We start from the raw sequence: 17763 nt of genomic DNA on the forward strand, positions 1-17763 counted from the left end.
TCTTTCTTGATCTTTGTATTTTTCTCTGACTTTCCCTTCCTTTCTGTCATGATGTATTGGAAACATTCGTTTTGATAGTTTAAAAACACTCACCAATAAACCACACAAGGAATGATTTTCTAGAAACAAAGCATTCAAAAACAATCCTTTCTTGCTCACTGTCTTTAACTCAGTAATAGATAATCTCCACATGATTTTCAATACAAATACTTATTGCCCTTTAATAAAAAAGTTAAATAATCTTCATGAAAGAGAAAACGAGCCCCCCCGAGTGCCACTCTGTTTGCATATTAGCACGTAGCCAGGTCTCTGCCAAGTCGCTCTCTGACTGACTGCTGCAGATGCTCTTTCTCAAGTATTCTGAGTCATATCTTTAGTGCAAGTCTTCGGGGACAAACAATAGCACCTGTTCCTCACAAGATATCAGGCCAGTTAGCCCATTCATGTATCTTTAATGAAGCTCTGGGGCAGATGGCAAAAAATGGCAACATCAACAACTTAGCACAGAGAAAACAAAGGAGAGGAGTGTTGATGCAACAATGCTGTTTTACGAATTGGAAGAGACAGAACCTAAGTGTTTCACACACATCTGCTGCTGTCTCGAGCCTCTGAAAGATGGGAGGAACACCCTAGCAATTAAAATTTCTGGGCATGTAGCCTATTTGATCAAGAATGTGTTCCCCACCCTCTCCAAAAGGAAAACACTTTGCTCAGGGATTGTGGAAGTTTCGAAGTCATGGACAGTTGTGCTTTGGGGTGGATGGTTTCTTTCTTTCACAATGCACTAAGCTTTACCCACAATGAGGTTCCTAGTTTATCGCTAATCATTCAAGTTAGGGGCAAGCCAACTAGTGCTTATTGCCAAAGTAAGAAAAGTAATGAAATTTTCGTGCTCAGAGATATAGTTTGGCCACATCAAGTTTTACTGTTCTTTTGTCTTTCTCTCATATACTTTTTTTTTTATTTGCAAGAGTGTTTGTGTGTTCATTGGAGAGAGAGAGAGAAGAAAAGAGGAAGAACGTACTCTCTAGTGGGGCATGGTCACACTTCAATCCCCTCTCCTCCACCTCTTTTCCCTATTGGGATTTGGGGCATGCAAAAGCATATGCTCCCAGTGTTTTTCAAGTCATGAGGGCTGTGACCTGAACACATGATTGGCTATGTGAGATCTGATTCCCTTAACCACTAGGCCAGGGGCTGAATTTCAAGTTTTATTTTTTCTACTGACAATTAATTTCACTTCTTCATCTATAGGATAATTAAAGAAGTCCACAGATGGGAGGGCCACACCACTCCTTTCTCCACCATTCTCCTTATGGGATTCTGGGTAACCATGTACATGTGCTTGGCGTGAGTTTCAAGTCTCAGGGTCTGGGACTTGAACCAGTGTCAGCCATGTAGGAATCCAGCACCTTAAACACTATGCCACCTGCTGGCCTTGGTAAAATTACTCTTTCAAAAACTTCTTAGAAAAACATGAGGAGACTGGTCAGTCTTTGATGGACTAAGGGAAATTCTATTATCTTTTATTCTTTTGTAAGATATTTTTGGGGGTTGCTTTTCCCAAGGTGATTGCCTTTCCTGACATGTTATCAATTGGGGAAACAGGATGATGGGAAAGAAGAGGAAAGGAAGGATTACATTCTTCAGAGCAGGGTGGAGTATTCTGCATCTTCAAAATTCATTATCGGACCTAATCACTGTCACTCACTAAAGTGACCTTAATTCAAAACTTTCTGAAAGAAGAAAATATTTTGGATGCTTATGTGATTCTTGCATGGCCGCCAAGCCTTCTTTTGTTGCTGATGCTTATGTGATTCTTGCATGGCCACCAAGCCTTCTTTTGTTGCTCTAGCTTTCCATTTCTGTCCCACATTCTACCAATAATTTTTTACTAAGTACAATGAGTGGGAAGGTATGAGAGAGAAAAATCGTTGGTCTCATTAATATTTTCTAGTCATTATCACTTGCATTGTGTCATACTCGTGAGCTTTCTATAGAAGGTGGGAGTTGGAAGTCATCATAGACCCTCATTTTCTTGCTAATTTTTAAGATATAATTCCTTTAACACACTGGGGGAATCCGGATGGAATGATTGGATTGTCTCAACATCAACACTCTGGGTGTGATGTTGTATTACAGTTTTGCAAGATGTTACCAGTGGGGAAAACCAGGTAAAGTGTACATGTGATCTCTTTATGTTGCTTGTTTATTACAACTGCATATAAATCTACCTTTATATTTATAAAACTGTCAGTCAAATCATTATCACAAAGAATTCTTCCTTATCTCATTTAGATCTGTTGAGTCAAAGATAACTTCATGCTTAATATTGGGTCTTCAGAGAAGTCATGGCACATTTTTTGCATAGCAAACATAGAAAAAAAGTCATGACTTTTCCGATGACCCAGTATAATTTGGAACTTTACAGTGTAAATAAACTTTGACCCTGATAAACCTTATCTTGAATCCTAGTTCTGCCACTTTTCAGTCGATGAAGTAATTGACCTCATGGCTTTGTCTTTCTCATTAAATGAATAGGATAACAGTAAATACCTCAGGATCTTGAGGATTAAATGAGATAGGGCTTGTCCATCACCTTTCCAGTGCTTACTGTAGAGAAAACATTGAAAAATATTACTGCCATGGTCATCATCATCATCATCACTCTCACTACTTGTATAATTGGAGCTGAGAGAGGGTCTTTCCATCGTCTTCTCTCAGCCTAGATTATAACTAGCTACTGAATATCCTGGCTTGTCTTTAAGAAAGGGCACTTTGGGTTTTCATGTCATTGTTTTCTTAAAATAAGTTAGGAGCTATGTTATCATTTTTAGCTAAATGATCAAATGTGTTCTAGGTAAAAAAAATAAGAGGAAGGAAGTCTTTTGTTTAGAAATGAATAATATTCATAGTATCCAAACTATAACAATGCACCTCTGAAACACAAACTTATTTTCAACTGGAGACCTTCAGGTTTTCTCTCCTGTAAGAGTGTACTCAAGTGATTTCCTCTATTTTCTACCACCAGACAAGATGATTAGCTGTTCCTAGACTCATGATCAAACTCTGTAATAGTCAGTGTAACTCTGAGCTCCTCTCTCTCTCTTTTTTGGCCAGAGGGCATGCTCACCAAGGAGAGATGTGAGCAGCACCCAACAGGGCCTACTCCTGCTGCAATTCTTTTTTCCTGCATTTTTCTGTCTGGACAGGATCCTGGACATGTACATACATGCCTGGCACATTTTTCAAAGCTGCCGGAGTGGAGTTGGACTGTGGTCAGCCAAGTGACTCCCTCTGCGCAGTGCTTAACCACTGCACTATGCTCCAGCCCTTTCAGAGCTTGTCTCTTTGACCTCGGTAGCCACCCGTGTTTCCCTACGTAGGAATTGTGAGGTAGGAATTGTGAGGTTGGAATTAGATTCCTGATTCTTAAAAAATGGTCCCTGAACTAGCAGCACCAACTTCGCCTGGGACCCTGTTAGAAATACACGTTTTGAGGCTCCCACTTCAAGTCTACCGAATCAAAGACTCTGAGGGTGGGCCCAACCAATTTGTGTCTTAACAAGCCCTCTGATCGATTCTGATATACAGTAAAGTTTGAGAGTTAATTGCTTCAGATTAAACTTTAGTCTCAAAGTTAGATTGTTGGGCCCACCTATATAATTTCTGATTCAGGCTGTATGGTATGGAGTCCAAGCACCTACTTTTCAAAGATGTTTGTGGGTGCTGTTGGTGCTGCTGGTCAGATACCATACTTTGAGAACTACTGGGTTAGGTCAGCTCTCAGCTTTGGCCAACGCTGTGAGCCTATCGTTACTATCGCTCTCACAATGTCCTCAGTCTCTCTCACTACTTTACTTTACTTTTCAACTTACTGGAACAGCCTCTGGGCTAATCGCTAGCATTTAAAGTAACGTACCTAACCTTGTGGTGGAGTATGGACAGGAAAGAACTTATCTAAATTCTTACAGTTTATGTTAGTATGAAAATTCTACAGTTCTTCGGCATTAAACATGACCCTCCAAGCTTACTTAGTTATCTTATGAGCATGGACAGATGCAAAGGAAATATCTTCAGACACCAAGATTCAAGATTTATGGTCTGTCCCTAATTGTCCTTTATTCTCTTGTGTTGTCTCATGATCTGAAGAGCTTGGACAACCAATGTAAAAAGAAAATTATGTTTTTATCCTCAGATACTATTTAATGAATAATACTAAATACTCCAAAGCATGTCTTCAAATGATCCTTGTAATCCCATCTCATCTTTTCCATGATTATCTAGATACTTGGGGTGGGCTAATACTCTGTGAGGTGTGGTGTCTGCTAAGAACATGACAAGCCTCTGTCTGCCAAACTGGATTATTTAGTTGTCTCATGTTTTCTTTCTTGACATAGGGTTATGGGTAAGAGCCATTTTTTTCCAGTAATTTGATCATTTTTTTAGTATTAAATATGCAGACTATGTAAGAAAAGAGCAAGGATCTAGCATCTACGGTGATATTACATCACTACATCAGGCACTGTGCCACAAGCGTTCCTTTCATTATTTAAACCTCACAATAACCAGGTAAGGTAGTATACTTACTTAGCTTCAGTTTTTACATGAGGCAATTGACTCGGAAAGGTTAAACAACTGTTCAAGATCACGCAGCCAAGGAAGTGGCAATGGGTAGCTTTGAGCTCAAATTTGTTTGCCAATAAAGTGTTCGTAGGCACATAGTTAAGTTCTTAATAAAGGTGTTGAATGAATGGATGAAGATATGGACATCACCACACTATCTTCTTTGTGTTCATTTAAAAACAATAAAAGAAGTATAAAGTTGAAAAGACTCTATAGAAGTTTTTTAAAGAATAATTAATTTTATTCATTATTATTATCATTATTATTTTTAAAAATTTGCTATAGGGCACATGTGCTTATAGAGAGAGACAGAGAGAAGGGAAGAGTGACAAAGCAAGCTGCCAGGTCCAGGATTCAACCTGTGGTCAGCCATGTGGGAGTTCAGTGCCTTAGCTACCATGCCACCTGCTGGCCCCAAGACTCTAGGTTTTTATCTCTATCAGTTTTTTGTTATAGATCTCCCTAATACATCTCCAACACACAGGGTAGGCAGACTTAACTTGACTACCTCTAGAGAAAGGGCATATACTGCCTCTTTAATCAGAGTGATTCTTAAGTAACTTATTAGTAGTAAATTCTTCTTTGCATTAAAATATCTATCTCTTCATTTTGAGCCTTCCTTCTACTCTCTGTAAGCACACAGGGTTAGTCTGGCCTGGCTTCCACACATTATTTCTTTATATGTTTAAAGATAACCTCATATCTTCTTTCTCCCAAATTAAATATCTCTGGTTTCTTTTGCTACTTTTCAAGATCCTTAACAGATAGTAGCAACTTAATATGCATTTGTTAAATGGAAGAAGGAAGGAATGGATAGATGTGATGCCCAGACTCCTCACTCTCTCGCTCTGTTTCTTAGTGTGAGGCATCTGCACTGTGCATTAGATACATCCCAGGACCACATTTTTTAAAGGAAAATGAAACGGTTTCCTTTGATGTCCTCTTACACTGAACAATAGTCACCCACAAAATTGACTGTGTTTTATTTTCCGGCATAGAACAGTGCCCTCTTCTTTGATATCTCAGATTTGCATGAGATCACAAGAAGCTGGAGTTGAACAGCAAACCCCCATGTTTTTCTGCGGGGTTAAAGGCAAGACCTGGGCACTAGGGGATCAGCTCCAATTGAACAGACTAAGTTTGTACCCTAACGTACAAAACTTAGGCTTACCTCAGCTAAAATGGAAGAAATAGCTGCTCAAAGCTAGTTTCCTTCACGCCCCACTGGCAAGGTAGTAATTGCACAAAGACCTTTTTATTATAAGTTGATTTTCCTGAGAAATGAATTCAGAAAAATACTGTAAAGTGTTTATTTTTTGCCTGCCCTTTATTAACCTACATCTTAGGGATTTCCCTAGAGAAAACCTCTTTGTGAATGAGTTCTCTTAGACCCACACAGAAGCAGTTTTGCACTGTGTCCCTAGCTAGATAAGTAACAGGGACAGGACAAGGCAAGTTGGTGCTATTTGAACAGGGTCATCAGCCGGTGTATGGAATTTTGCCTAAAGAAAAGATTTAGGAATTTAAACAGGGGGATGGGCTTGGGGTTGATAGTATTACTGGTAAAGGTTTGTATCTTAAATGGGACAGAATGAAACCGGTTTATAACAGTAAAGACACTGTTTGAACTTAAGGATAATTTCTTTTGGTACATTTTAGTTTTGACTAAAGTAAGTAAGACAAGTAAGACAAGTCCTTTGGTTAAAACTATAAAAATCCCCCCCTAAAAGCCAAGACAAAATCTTCCTGTCCTGCTTTCCTGGAATCAGGGCCGCGTACACAGTGTAAGGGAGCTAGGAAATTAAAACGTCATTTTCAGAAGCATGATTCTGTCATAGCGCTTATTTTCTTTATATGGAATACAAATACTGATATAGAGTGAAGATTTTCTGTTTTGCATTTTTGTGCTCTTTGATACATTTATTGAGGTCAAATGAAATTTGATATAGTAGGATTTATTATGAAATGCTCTTCGAATACAACTCCATAATTACTGCGCTACATGGTAGTGCATAAAGCTGTAAAACTGCTTAGCCAGACAAGCAATTTATATTTTACATCGAGGTGTGTGTGGCAAAGAATATTAGTTTAATTGGGAGCCACGATGTAGTAGCCTTAAATCTGAAGAGCTATATGTTTCACATAATGCACTAAGGCTTTGAAATAAGATACCTAACCCGGGAAGATGAGGCTTTGGGAATATATAACAATTAGACATTATTTTCTTAGCAAGGCTACTAAAGACTTTTCAAAATAAAACACAGAATGCAAAGCAGGTGAAAGGGCAGACCTCTCAACGTTGTTGTGCAGTGTAAGAAAAGAAGCGAACATTCCTTCCAGTTCTTTGTTCAAAAGAAAGAAAGGGAAGAGAAGGAAAAAAGTCAAGAGAAAAGAAAACCAGGAACTGTAGTTACTGGAAGCAGTGGAGGCAAATTCACAGCGAAGTTATGTCCTTGGTGCACGCTTAATGGGACCTAAAACCAGGGGTGTGGTGGATTTTGCCTGCTTTTTCTCAGATTGTAGATGTGGAATGAGGCTAGAGGTGGGTGGTTGTGTGGGCATCCCGTGGCCAGGAGTGGGACACAAACACGTCTGGCATACTTTGCTCTGTCTGATCATAGGCTCTCTTCTGTTTAGCAGGTTCAGGGTCACATGCCTCCGCTCATGATCCCAATTTTTCCACATGACCAGCGGACCCTGGCAGCAGCTGCTGCTGCCCAGCAGGGATTCCTCTTCCCTCCTGGAATAACATACAAACCAGGTAAGTAGAGAGAGATTTAACGTTCTTTGGGAAGTGCTCAGATCCACATGTTTTTGCTAAAGCAGTCACAACAAACACTGGAGCAGAGAAGGGACCTGGGACTACCAGATCAGCAGAGCTTATTTTAAAGTAAAATTAGAATTCGGAAGAGGAGGCATTGTAATAAACTAATTGGTTGCTGAAAACTCGCACTTTCTCTTTTTCCACTTGAGTTTGTTCAGCATTCACAGAGAAAATGCTGCCTTCCCTGGAGACGGCAACATTTTGGTCAGCTCTCTCTCAGACCTTTATTGTGAATAATTGTCTTTGGTTAAAGATCTTTTTCTCCCAAGAGCTTTTGCACTATGGGCAAGTGGTCACATATAGTATAAGATGGTGCTACTGTTTATTGTCAGACTTCTCTTGGAAAAAAGTTAAAACTGGGATGATTTAATTAGCTTACCACTAATAGGTAAAATTCTTTTGGGTTTTAGTTGAAATAATGAAGCATTCAGTAATAGTTTTTCATTCATCTTTGAACTTCAAAAAATAGGTGACATAACCTTGCAGTGAAATATGTTTTGAGATGATTTAGCAAATGTTACGATTTTTCTTTATTCCTCTGAGTTTACTGGACTCCTGGGGAATTCAATTAGGGGCATAATGGTTTGAAGCTTCTTTCAGAGCCTTCTTGTAAACAGGGCTTTAAATGTTTAAAGATATGTTGCCAAAGGAATCCAATGTAAGAAGATAGTCGAGTAAATAAAAGTCAACCTTAATTTCATTTGTGCATTCTTTGTAAGTGACCTCAGCTCAGAAGTAGTGACCTTGTTCTACTCATTAATAATTTCTGTATCAAGTTCGTTTTAACATATTAACCTGATTATATTAACCACAAAATCGAGGGCAACAAATCTGAGTGCAGCAGTTTCCTACATATGGGGTTTACAAAGTGAACAAAAGCATTTTAATGTGCTCAACGCAATAATAATATATAAGTCACTTTACTAAAATTCCTGGTAAGGAGGTTTATGAAATAGCATAAAAACAAGCTAGTGGGTTTTGACATTTATTTTAATTGTTTGTTGCCATTGATTACTCTTTTATATTTCTCATTCTTATGAGAAAATGTAAGTTGGATGTGGCAAATCTCAAATGATTCAAGAATAAAGATGTTAATGGATTGGCTGATTTAAGGGCTAACCAAAAAGTGTCCTCAGATACAAATAAGTCAGACCTCATATTACCAAGAGGCTTTTGGATTCCTAAACGAAAATAAATAAATAAATAAATAAATAAATCATTCAAACTGCTGAAAAGTTATTTCTCTAGAGCAACATTTTTAGAGCCAGTTATATTCCCTATGAAACTGGTATCTAGATCCAGCTGCGATAGGGCTGGTAGCTGTTGCTACCTGGCAGCTGAGGCCACATGGGAGGCCTGGGTTTGATTCCTGGTCTCCCCTTAAAGTGTGGCTTGCACCTGTAGTTCTAGCTACTTGGGAAGCGGAAGCAGGAAAACTGTGACATAAGATCGGTGTCTATACTGAGGATAGGAACATATTTTATCAGAGAATACAGGACGTTTTTATAATAGTATAATCAACAGTGATTTGGCCCTTCTCTGATGTCTAGAAGGGGTTCTGAACTATTTTTTCATCTCAACTTCCTCTGGAACACTGATCGAACTAAATTTACTGTTTTTATCTTGAATCTGAATTTCTATCCCTGTACCATGCCTAGAAACATTGTAAATGAACTATCTGTAGCAACACTGTATTTGTTTTCAGCGTTTTTAAGTTAAAATTCTTCAGCATTTTTAAGTTAAAATTCTCCACATTTCAAAATCAGCAAATTCTCTGCTGGATGTAGATATCTTTTAACTATGTTACTTACTTAATTTTGTTAAAACGATAGCATCATTTTTCACAGGGCTAGTATTTTTTACATAACTGATGAATTTAGATCTTTTAAAAAAGTCAGTAAATAGTATCAATAAGACTGCAAGATGCAACAGAAGAATAGAGCCGGGCAATACCATGCAGGAGTTAGTTACATGCAGAAGTTACTTACTGTCATGGACAAAGTGTCCTGTGGGAGCCAGGCTATATTTAGTTGCGTGAAAGAGGATGGGTTTGGATACATAAAAAGAGTTTAAATCACAGATGAGGTCAATAAAAATGTATAATTATGGGGGCCAGCAGGTGGCTTAGTGGTTTAGGCAGTGGATGCTCCCACATGGCTAACCAGGGTTCGAGTCCTGGACCTGGTGGCTTCCTTTCTCACTTTTCTTCTTTCTCTCTCTCTGTGTCTGTCTCTGGTCAAGTTAAAAATAAGTGAATGAATAAATGAAATTAAAATGAGTAACTCTTTTAAAAATGTATAATCATGTGATGCTTAATTATGGGAATGTTCCTAGAAGTGTTTTGTTAGAGTGTACTTTTCCCAAGCTAGATGGTATAGTCTGCTACATACCTAAGCTATATAGTATAATCTTTTTTTTTCTTTTTTAGTTTTTGCTATAGTATGTGTGTGCTTGCCAGACAGAGATAGTGAAAAAGAGAGGGAAAATGAGGAGTCATCCCCAGCGAGGATGGCTATGTCTCCATCCTTTCTCTTCTAGTTGCCTCTTGAGATTTTGGGCATGTACACACATGCCCTGTGTGATTTTTCAAGATATCGAGTCAGGATTTGAACTGTGCTATTGGCCATGTGGGATACAGTTCCTTAACCTCCACACCACTAACTGACCCATATGTGGTATAATATTATGGGGCTACCATTTTATATGTGGCCTGTCATTTTGGGGTTCGTGACTGTGTTTTTTGATGATTGGCAAATTATGTCAGAAAAATGAATTAACAAGAACTTTAAATTCTTTAAGATTTTGTCTAATCTAGGCTTTATTGTATATAAAATTATCTTTAAAATGATTAAAATGATTCATTCTTATGTTACTCGTAGAGAAATTATATACTCAGGAGACTTGACTTGTGCAGTGTTTTTGTTCACTTAATTCAAGGAGGAGACTAACATTTAGACAAGCAAAACTTATTTGCTCCAAACTCATCTATAACTTCGCTCGAAATGTATGTAAGACGATGACTAAGTTTTTTTAAGAGATTAGCTTTGTCACATATCAAAGTCTTGAAAGGGTGGCATGCATTTATATTCTGGTCTCCTGAGCTAAAGGATGACTAAACACTACCTTGACCTGTATAAATTAAAAATAAATTTCCTGGGACCAGAGGGTGGAGTAATGGTTATGCCACTGGAGTCCCACATAGTCGACTGTGGTTTGAGTTATGGACCTGATGTCTTAAAACTCATGCCAGGCGCTTGTGCGTGCATGGCCCTCCCAAGATCTTGAGAGGAGAATGGAGAAGAAGGGATTATGGTATGGCCACCCGCCCCCGAGTTTATTTCTTGCTTTCTTTCTCTGTCTTTATCTGTCTCTCTGGTGAACGCATATGCCCTATAGCAGAAATCTCTCTAAATAAATAATAAATAAATTTCCCTCTTCTTGCTCCCTTTCCATTGTCCCATAAACTGAAACAGTTTTACAGTGCTCGTGATCTCAACTAATTTAATAATTATTTTGATATCCAGAAAACAAAGACTACCTTGAGGTGATCCTCATGGTTTGTTAGAAATGGCTGTTTCTGGACCAGTGTTAGGACAGTGTAAATAAGTGTGTCTGTGTGAAGGGCTATGGACCATCACTCCCGCTGGGTGATCTGACCCCTAGCTTCGGGCATCTCAGGATCTCCATGTGCAGAGGACACCGAGGAGGTTTTTCCCCTCAGTGGGTTGCTCAGGAGGCAGGTTGACCATAGGAATTCTATTGCTTCAGGAAGCATCAGACTGATCTCCCCAGAAATAGCTTAGTGCTTTTAAATCCCTAATTTTATTTTTTTTATTCTTTTGCTAGTACAATTATTAGAGAAGTCTCTCTAGAAAGAAATTCATCATCAAGGCCGAGAACACAAACCTCAGACTTTTGGTTGGTTTCTTGTTTCTCATCTTGAAACTGAGTGATGCAGCAGTCAAGGATAAGATAGCCATATTTGCACGAAGCTGTTTGAGAAAATGAAAAGATAAAGCCTCTTTCACAGTTGCCAATGTGTATATCAGGTCAAGATCAACTTCCCTGAAAAATAAAAACAATGAATAGCCAGCCTCCTTCATGTTTTAGGGCTGATGCGACGGCTCCATTGCTTTGTACAATGGGATTTTTAAAGATTACTGCTGTGCAGCACCCTTGAAGTTTCCTGGGAGGTCCTAGGAGTAGAATGTCTGCCTGTCCCTAGATCTTTCACTTCATCTCGTTCGTCATCATAATATAGTATGATAATAGCTAAAGCTTACTGAATGATTACTGTAACAAAGTTGTAGTAAATATTCACATGGATTACCTTATTTCATTCTTACTTGAACATGTAATTTAATCTTGCTGAACTTCACTTCTTTGTCATCTAAAATAATGGGACACGATTTGACCACTACTGTATGGACATCAAAATTAAATTTGGTAAAATATATGAAAGTTCTTTGAAAATTATAAAAATTACATTTGGGGATAAGATCTGACCATGAAACTGAGTAAATTTAACTGACCCATTAAACTACATCTTTATCCATTAAAAATGTGGTCTGATGGCCAGCCCCATGGCCCAGTGGTTAAAGAAGTTGGATCCCATATGGCTGACCACGTAGTTCAAATACTGACTCCAGCAGGTTGAAAGATGCCGGACATGTGTGCACATGAGCTCCAAGTCCCAGTAGGATGGAGAAATGAAGAGAACAGCATGACCATGCCCTGTTTGTGGGTTGTTTTCTCCCTCTTCCTCTCTGTCTCTCTGTTTTCCTCTGGTGAGCAAACACACTCTCTAGAGGAAAAAGAAGTCCAAAAGTTGAACATTAGTCTCACTTATAGTGTCTCTGCTCAATAATTAAAAGCAATTTGTAAGTATATGTAATGCTTCTTTTTTGTATGTGGTAAAATATACATATTTAATATTTTAACCATTTCTAAGTATGTAATTCAGTGTATTAATACTTTTGAAATGTTGTATAACATTACACATATTTATACCTAAAACTTTTTCATCATACCCAACAAAAACTCTGTAGTCATTAAGTGATAACTCTCTATATCCTTCTATGTCTAGCCTTTGGTAACCTCTGTTCTTCTTTCTCTTTGAATTTGCCTACTCTTAGGTACTTGATATAAGTGGAGTCATACAAAATTTATCCTTTATGCTGGCTAATTTCAGTATTGGTCCATTCATTAAAGCACATATACAAATTTAATTTATCTTTATGGCTAAATGATATTCCATTGTATGTATAAGCTATGTTTGGCTCATCCATTCATCTGTTGATGGATGCTGAGTTGTTTCTACCTTTCGGCTATTGAGAAGAATATGGCTATGAACACTGATACACAACTATTTGTTAGAATCTCTATTTTCAGTTCTTTTGAATATATACCTAGAAGTGGACTTGATGGGTCATACAGTAGTTCCATGTTTAACCTTTGAGACCACCAAACATTTCCACAGCAATTATGCCATTGTATATTCCCACCAGCAATGTAAGAGTGTTCCAATTTCTTTGTATCCTTGCCATCATTTGCTATTTTCTTTTAAATTATACTCATCCTAGTAGGCATGAAATGGTATCTCATTGTGGTTTTGCCATAGGGCGGGTGCCACCATGCCCTCTCATTGTGGTTTTGATAAGCATTTCCCTAATGCTTTATGATATTGAGCATCTTTTCATGTGCATCTTGGCCATTTGTACATCTTCTCTGGAGAAACATCTGCTTAAATATTTGGTCCATTTTTAAGCGAGTTGTTTTTTTGTTGTTGAGTTTTAGTTCTTTATAGACTATGGTTGTTAATATTTTATCTGTCATAGGATTTGCAAGTATATTCTATTCTGTAGGTTGTCTTTTAGTTTTCTTGATAGTATCCTTTGATGACAAAAATTCTCTATTTTGATGGTACCCTCTTTATTTCTTCTTTAATTGCCTGTGTTTTAGTGTCATGTCAATAAAATTATTGCCAAGTCCAATGCCATAAATATTTACCCCTCTTTTCTTCTAAGAATTTTATAATTTAAGATTCCAAATTTGGGACTGGCAGATGACATAATGGTTATGTCGCTGGACTCCCATGTAGTCAACTATGGTTCAAGTCTCGGATGGGGTGGCTTGAACTCACGCCAAGCGCATGTCCAAAATCCTGAGAATGGAGGAGAAGGGATAAGGCATGGCCATCTCCCCTAGGGATGATTTCTCACTTTCTGACTCTGTCTCTCTCTGTTTTTCAGTGAGCACATGTATCCTATAGCAAAAGTCTCTTTCTCTAAAAATAATGTTTCCATGTTGATATTTTTGATCTATTCAAGTTAACTTTTGCATATGGTGTAAGATAAAGGCATATACAAAATGTAAAAACTGGATATTCATGTCTTTTGGATCTATATAGCCACTTTTCCCAGCACAATTTTTTAAAAAGCCTGTCCTTCTGATTGAATAGTTTTGGCAACCTAGCTGAAAATAAGTTGACCATCTAGGTAAGGATATTTCTGGACTGTTTGTTGTATTTCATTGGTCTGTATATCTACCTTTATGGAATATCATGATTTGTTTGTTTTTTAAGAGATATTTTTTGCTATAGGGCATGTGTGCTTGTTGGAGAGACAGAGAGAAACAGAGAGACTTCCCCAGGGGGGATGCCCATGCCACCATCCCTTCTTCTCCATTCTCCTCTCAGGATCTTGGGCATACATGCACACATGCCTAGCCTGTGTTTCAAGCTTCCAGGTCCAGGACTCTAACCATGGTTGACTGCATGGGAGTCCAATGATATAGCATTATGCCATCCACTGGTTCCATGTACCATACTGTTTTAATTACTGTAGCTTTGTAGTACAGTTTGGAGTGGAGAAGTGTGAGTCTTCAACTTACATTCTTCTTTTTCAAGATCATTTTAGCTATTAGAGACTCTTATAATTTCATACAAATTTGAGAATTGACTTTTCCACTTCTGTGAAAAAGTTTTTATTCTTTTGATATGGTTGCACAGAATTTGTAGAATGTTTTGGAGAGTATTGATATCTTAACAACACTAACAATACTTTCCTTATCAATGAAAATATATCTTTCTGTTTGCTTATATCTTTTAAAAATTTCTTTTAGCAATGTTTTATCCTTTCCAGTGTACAAGGATATTTGACATTGGTTAGATTTATTCTTAAGTACTTAATTATTTTAGATACTATTATAAATAGAATTGCTTTCTTAATGGCCTTTAAGGTTGGGTTGCTGGTGTATAGAAACACAACTGACTTTTTGTGTGTGTGTGTTAATCTATACCTTGCAAATTTCCTGAATTTTAAAATTCAGTTGGTTTCTTGTGTATTATTAGGGATTTTCTATATATAGGATTATGTTGCCTGCAAATAGAAATAGTTTTACCTGTTTCCTACTAATTTAGATGCCTTTTTTTCTTGTATTACAGCATTGACTAGATCTTCCAGTATAATTTTGAATAGCAGTGGTGAAAGTGCACACCATTATCTTGCTCCTGATCTTAGAGGGAATGCAGTCAGCCTCTTACTATTGAGTATAATGTTAACTATTGTTTTTTCATAAATACCCTTTACCAAGCCGAGGAATTTTCCCTTTATTTCTAGTTTTTTGAGAATTTTTATCATGATAAAATATTATATTATTTTGTCAAATGCTTTTTCTACACCAAGATGATTGTATGATTGTGTGTGTGTGTGAGAGAGAGATTCCCCCTTCCTTCTAGTAATGTGATATATTACATTGATTTGCTTATGTTGAACCACCCTTGCATTCCTGGGATAAATTCTGCTTTGTCATGGTGAATAATCCTTCTAACATGCCATTGAATGTGATTTACTAATATTTTGTAGAGAATTTTTATTTCTGTATTCATATGGAATACTAGTGTGTAATTTCCTTTTCTATGATGTTTTCATTTGGTTTAAGTATCAAGGTATTTTTGGCCTCATAGAATGAGTTAGGAAGTATTCCCTTTTCTTCGATTTTTTGCAAGAATTCGAGAACTATTCATGTTAATTCTTCTTTAAACGGCTGGCAGATTTCATTGGTGAAGCCTCCAGTCTGGAACTTCCCTTTGCTTGGAGGTTTTTCATCACTGATACAATCTCTTCTTGTTAAAGGTATAGTGAGCTTTTTTATTTATTCTTGAGTCAGTTAGGTAATTTCTATGTTCCAAGGAATTTGTCCATGTTTTCTAGATTGTTTATTGTTTAATGTACAATTGTTACCTAGTGCTTCTTTTTATTGGGTCATAGGAAAAGTCATGACATATTTTTCTATGCAAAAATGTGCTGTTGACTTTTCTGACAACCCAATAATTTATTTGTTTCAGTTTGCATTTGCTGAGTACCACCTATTTGCCAAGATACTCCCCAGACATAAGTATGTCTGTGTATATGTACATGTATACAGTGTCATTTAATTTTCACAATCACTCTTAGATATAAGGTAGTAAGTGCTATAATCTCTTACATTAAGAGAAAAAGTAAAGTTCAGATTGGCCCCATGGCCTAGTGATTAAGGGAACTGGAACTCATGTGGCTGATGGCACAGTTTAAGCCCTGGACCCAGCAGTTTAAGCAACATGCCAGGCATGTGAGTGTGGGTGTGCACCTCAAATCTTGACAGGATGGAGAAATAGAAGAGAAGGGATTGTAGTGTGGTCACACCCCATAGAGGGTACTTTCTCCCTCTCCCTCTCTCTGGTGGGTGCTTTCCTCATCTGGCAAATTAACAGAGAGAGAGAGAGAGAGAGAGAGAGAGAGAAATAGAGAGAGAGAGGGAGGGAGAGAGGGAGAAAGAAAATAAAAACTAAAATTTTAAAAAGTTAATAAACATTTCTTAGGGTTTCGTTATAGAAAATAGTGGAGATAGAATTCAGACTGAAGTTCTTTGATTTGATATTCCACACTCTCAGGGACATAGTCTAAGTGCATATTATCTTAAGAGTATCTGACTCTGCAGTGAAAAAAAAAAGATTTATATGTGTGGAGTTTTCCAAATGAAATCTTGTAAAGCCAGCCATTACATCTCCTCCATAATATTATAAAGCAGAGGTGCGTAATCCCTTCTGGAATACTTAATTAATTAAATCTGTCTGCTTGGAATCCAGACATTTCTGCAGTTCTTCAGATTAGTACCCTTGTTTTAAAATGAGAGTATTGTATCCAGAAAGAAAATCTATTAACTTGTGTAAACTAACATAGTTTTACGAAGGTCAAGAATTGTTTTAACTGAACCCTCTTTCATACGCGGAGGCTATGTCATTGATGAGCTATCATTAAAGCATGAACTTTGAGTTGTCTTTGTGAGTTGGTTTCTTGTAATGGGGATGGATTTATATCAGTTCATTTATTCTCATTAATTGCCATTGTGACAAATTCCATCGATTTTCAAATGATTGGCCAAGCGTCTGAATGCAGCTATGAAATAAGTAAAGAAATTAAGATTGATCCTTGATCCTTACCTTCTTTACAGGTATGCAAAATAATGCAAATGATCTTAGAGAATGTCCTGAGGCCAAGACTTTTTTTTCATAATTGGTCTATTCTTTGATAAATAGAGGACACATTTAACAGGAGAATTAAGAGCATGGTAATCTCACCCATAGATTTTATATTCCTTGCTATTTTTTTTTTATCCATCTGTCCTCAGAATAAACTGAAGACTTTTTCATTTTAGCATTGTAAATGTGTCAGCTATTATCTGCTAATCTTTGCTTTAGTGTGGTGTCACACAAAGATACCTTCCCTCACATGCATTCCCTCATAGCCACGCTGTTTTACTATGCTGAATGTTTACATCTAAGCAAGACCTGCAGAATGGGATGACCAAGTTTGCATGGGTAGTTGTGATCCAGATATTCCCATATTGTGGCAAAACTGGTGATCACTCATAAAGGTGGGGTCCATATTTTGTCTGACAACTTATCATCACCCATTGATGCCACTACACAATAATTCATGAGATAGTTAGAAGTGTGTGGCGTATTTCCTTTTGTTTTGGAGAGTGAGAAATGATGAGGTATACAACCAGAATCCCATGTTAGGGCAGTTTCTGAAAGCTCAAGTTCTGTCTTCTAGTTCTACATTGTTTTCTTCTCTACTTTTCCCAGTCTTTCTAAATGACTTCCCCCAGTCTTTCTAAATGATTTCCCCAGCGTGTTAATATCTGAACATGAAAATCTCAGGATACTGTAGTTACCCTAGCCTCTTATTACTTTTCTGAAGAATGAAAGCAAAAGGACAGAATTTTACTCATATTTTTGACTGTTTTGGAAAAATAGAATTAATATCTGA

General features: G+C 37.4%; 1 protein-coding gene across 22 annotated transcripts in view; it reads left to right on the plus strand.

Annotated features, from left to right (window-relative positions):
* SOX6 (SRY-box transcription factor 6) overlaps positions 1–17763 on the plus strand; it is a 666092-nt gene that overhangs the window by 512725 nt on the left and 135604 nt on the right. For 16 of the 22 annotated variants that reach the window (XM_027768610.1, XM_027768624.1, XM_006142513.3 and 13 more), the window contains one exon: positions 7264–7387. In XM_027768610.1, coding sequence (XP_027624411.1) covers positions 7264–7387 — 124 coding nt within the window. The remainder of the gene's footprint in view (positions 1–7263; positions 7388–17763) is intronic. The other 6 variants (XM_014584606.2, XM_014584668.2, XM_014584613.2 and 3 more) reach the window with 1 other exon arrangement.

The sequence above is a fragment of the Tupaia chinensis genome, unplaced genomic scaffold (genome assembly GCF_000334495.1).
Source record: "Tupaia chinensis unplaced genomic scaffold, TupChi_1.0 Scaffold000077_1, whole genome shotgun sequence".
Taxonomy (NCBI): domain Eukaryota; kingdom Metazoa; phylum Chordata; class Mammalia; order Scandentia; family Tupaiidae; genus Tupaia; species Tupaia belangeri.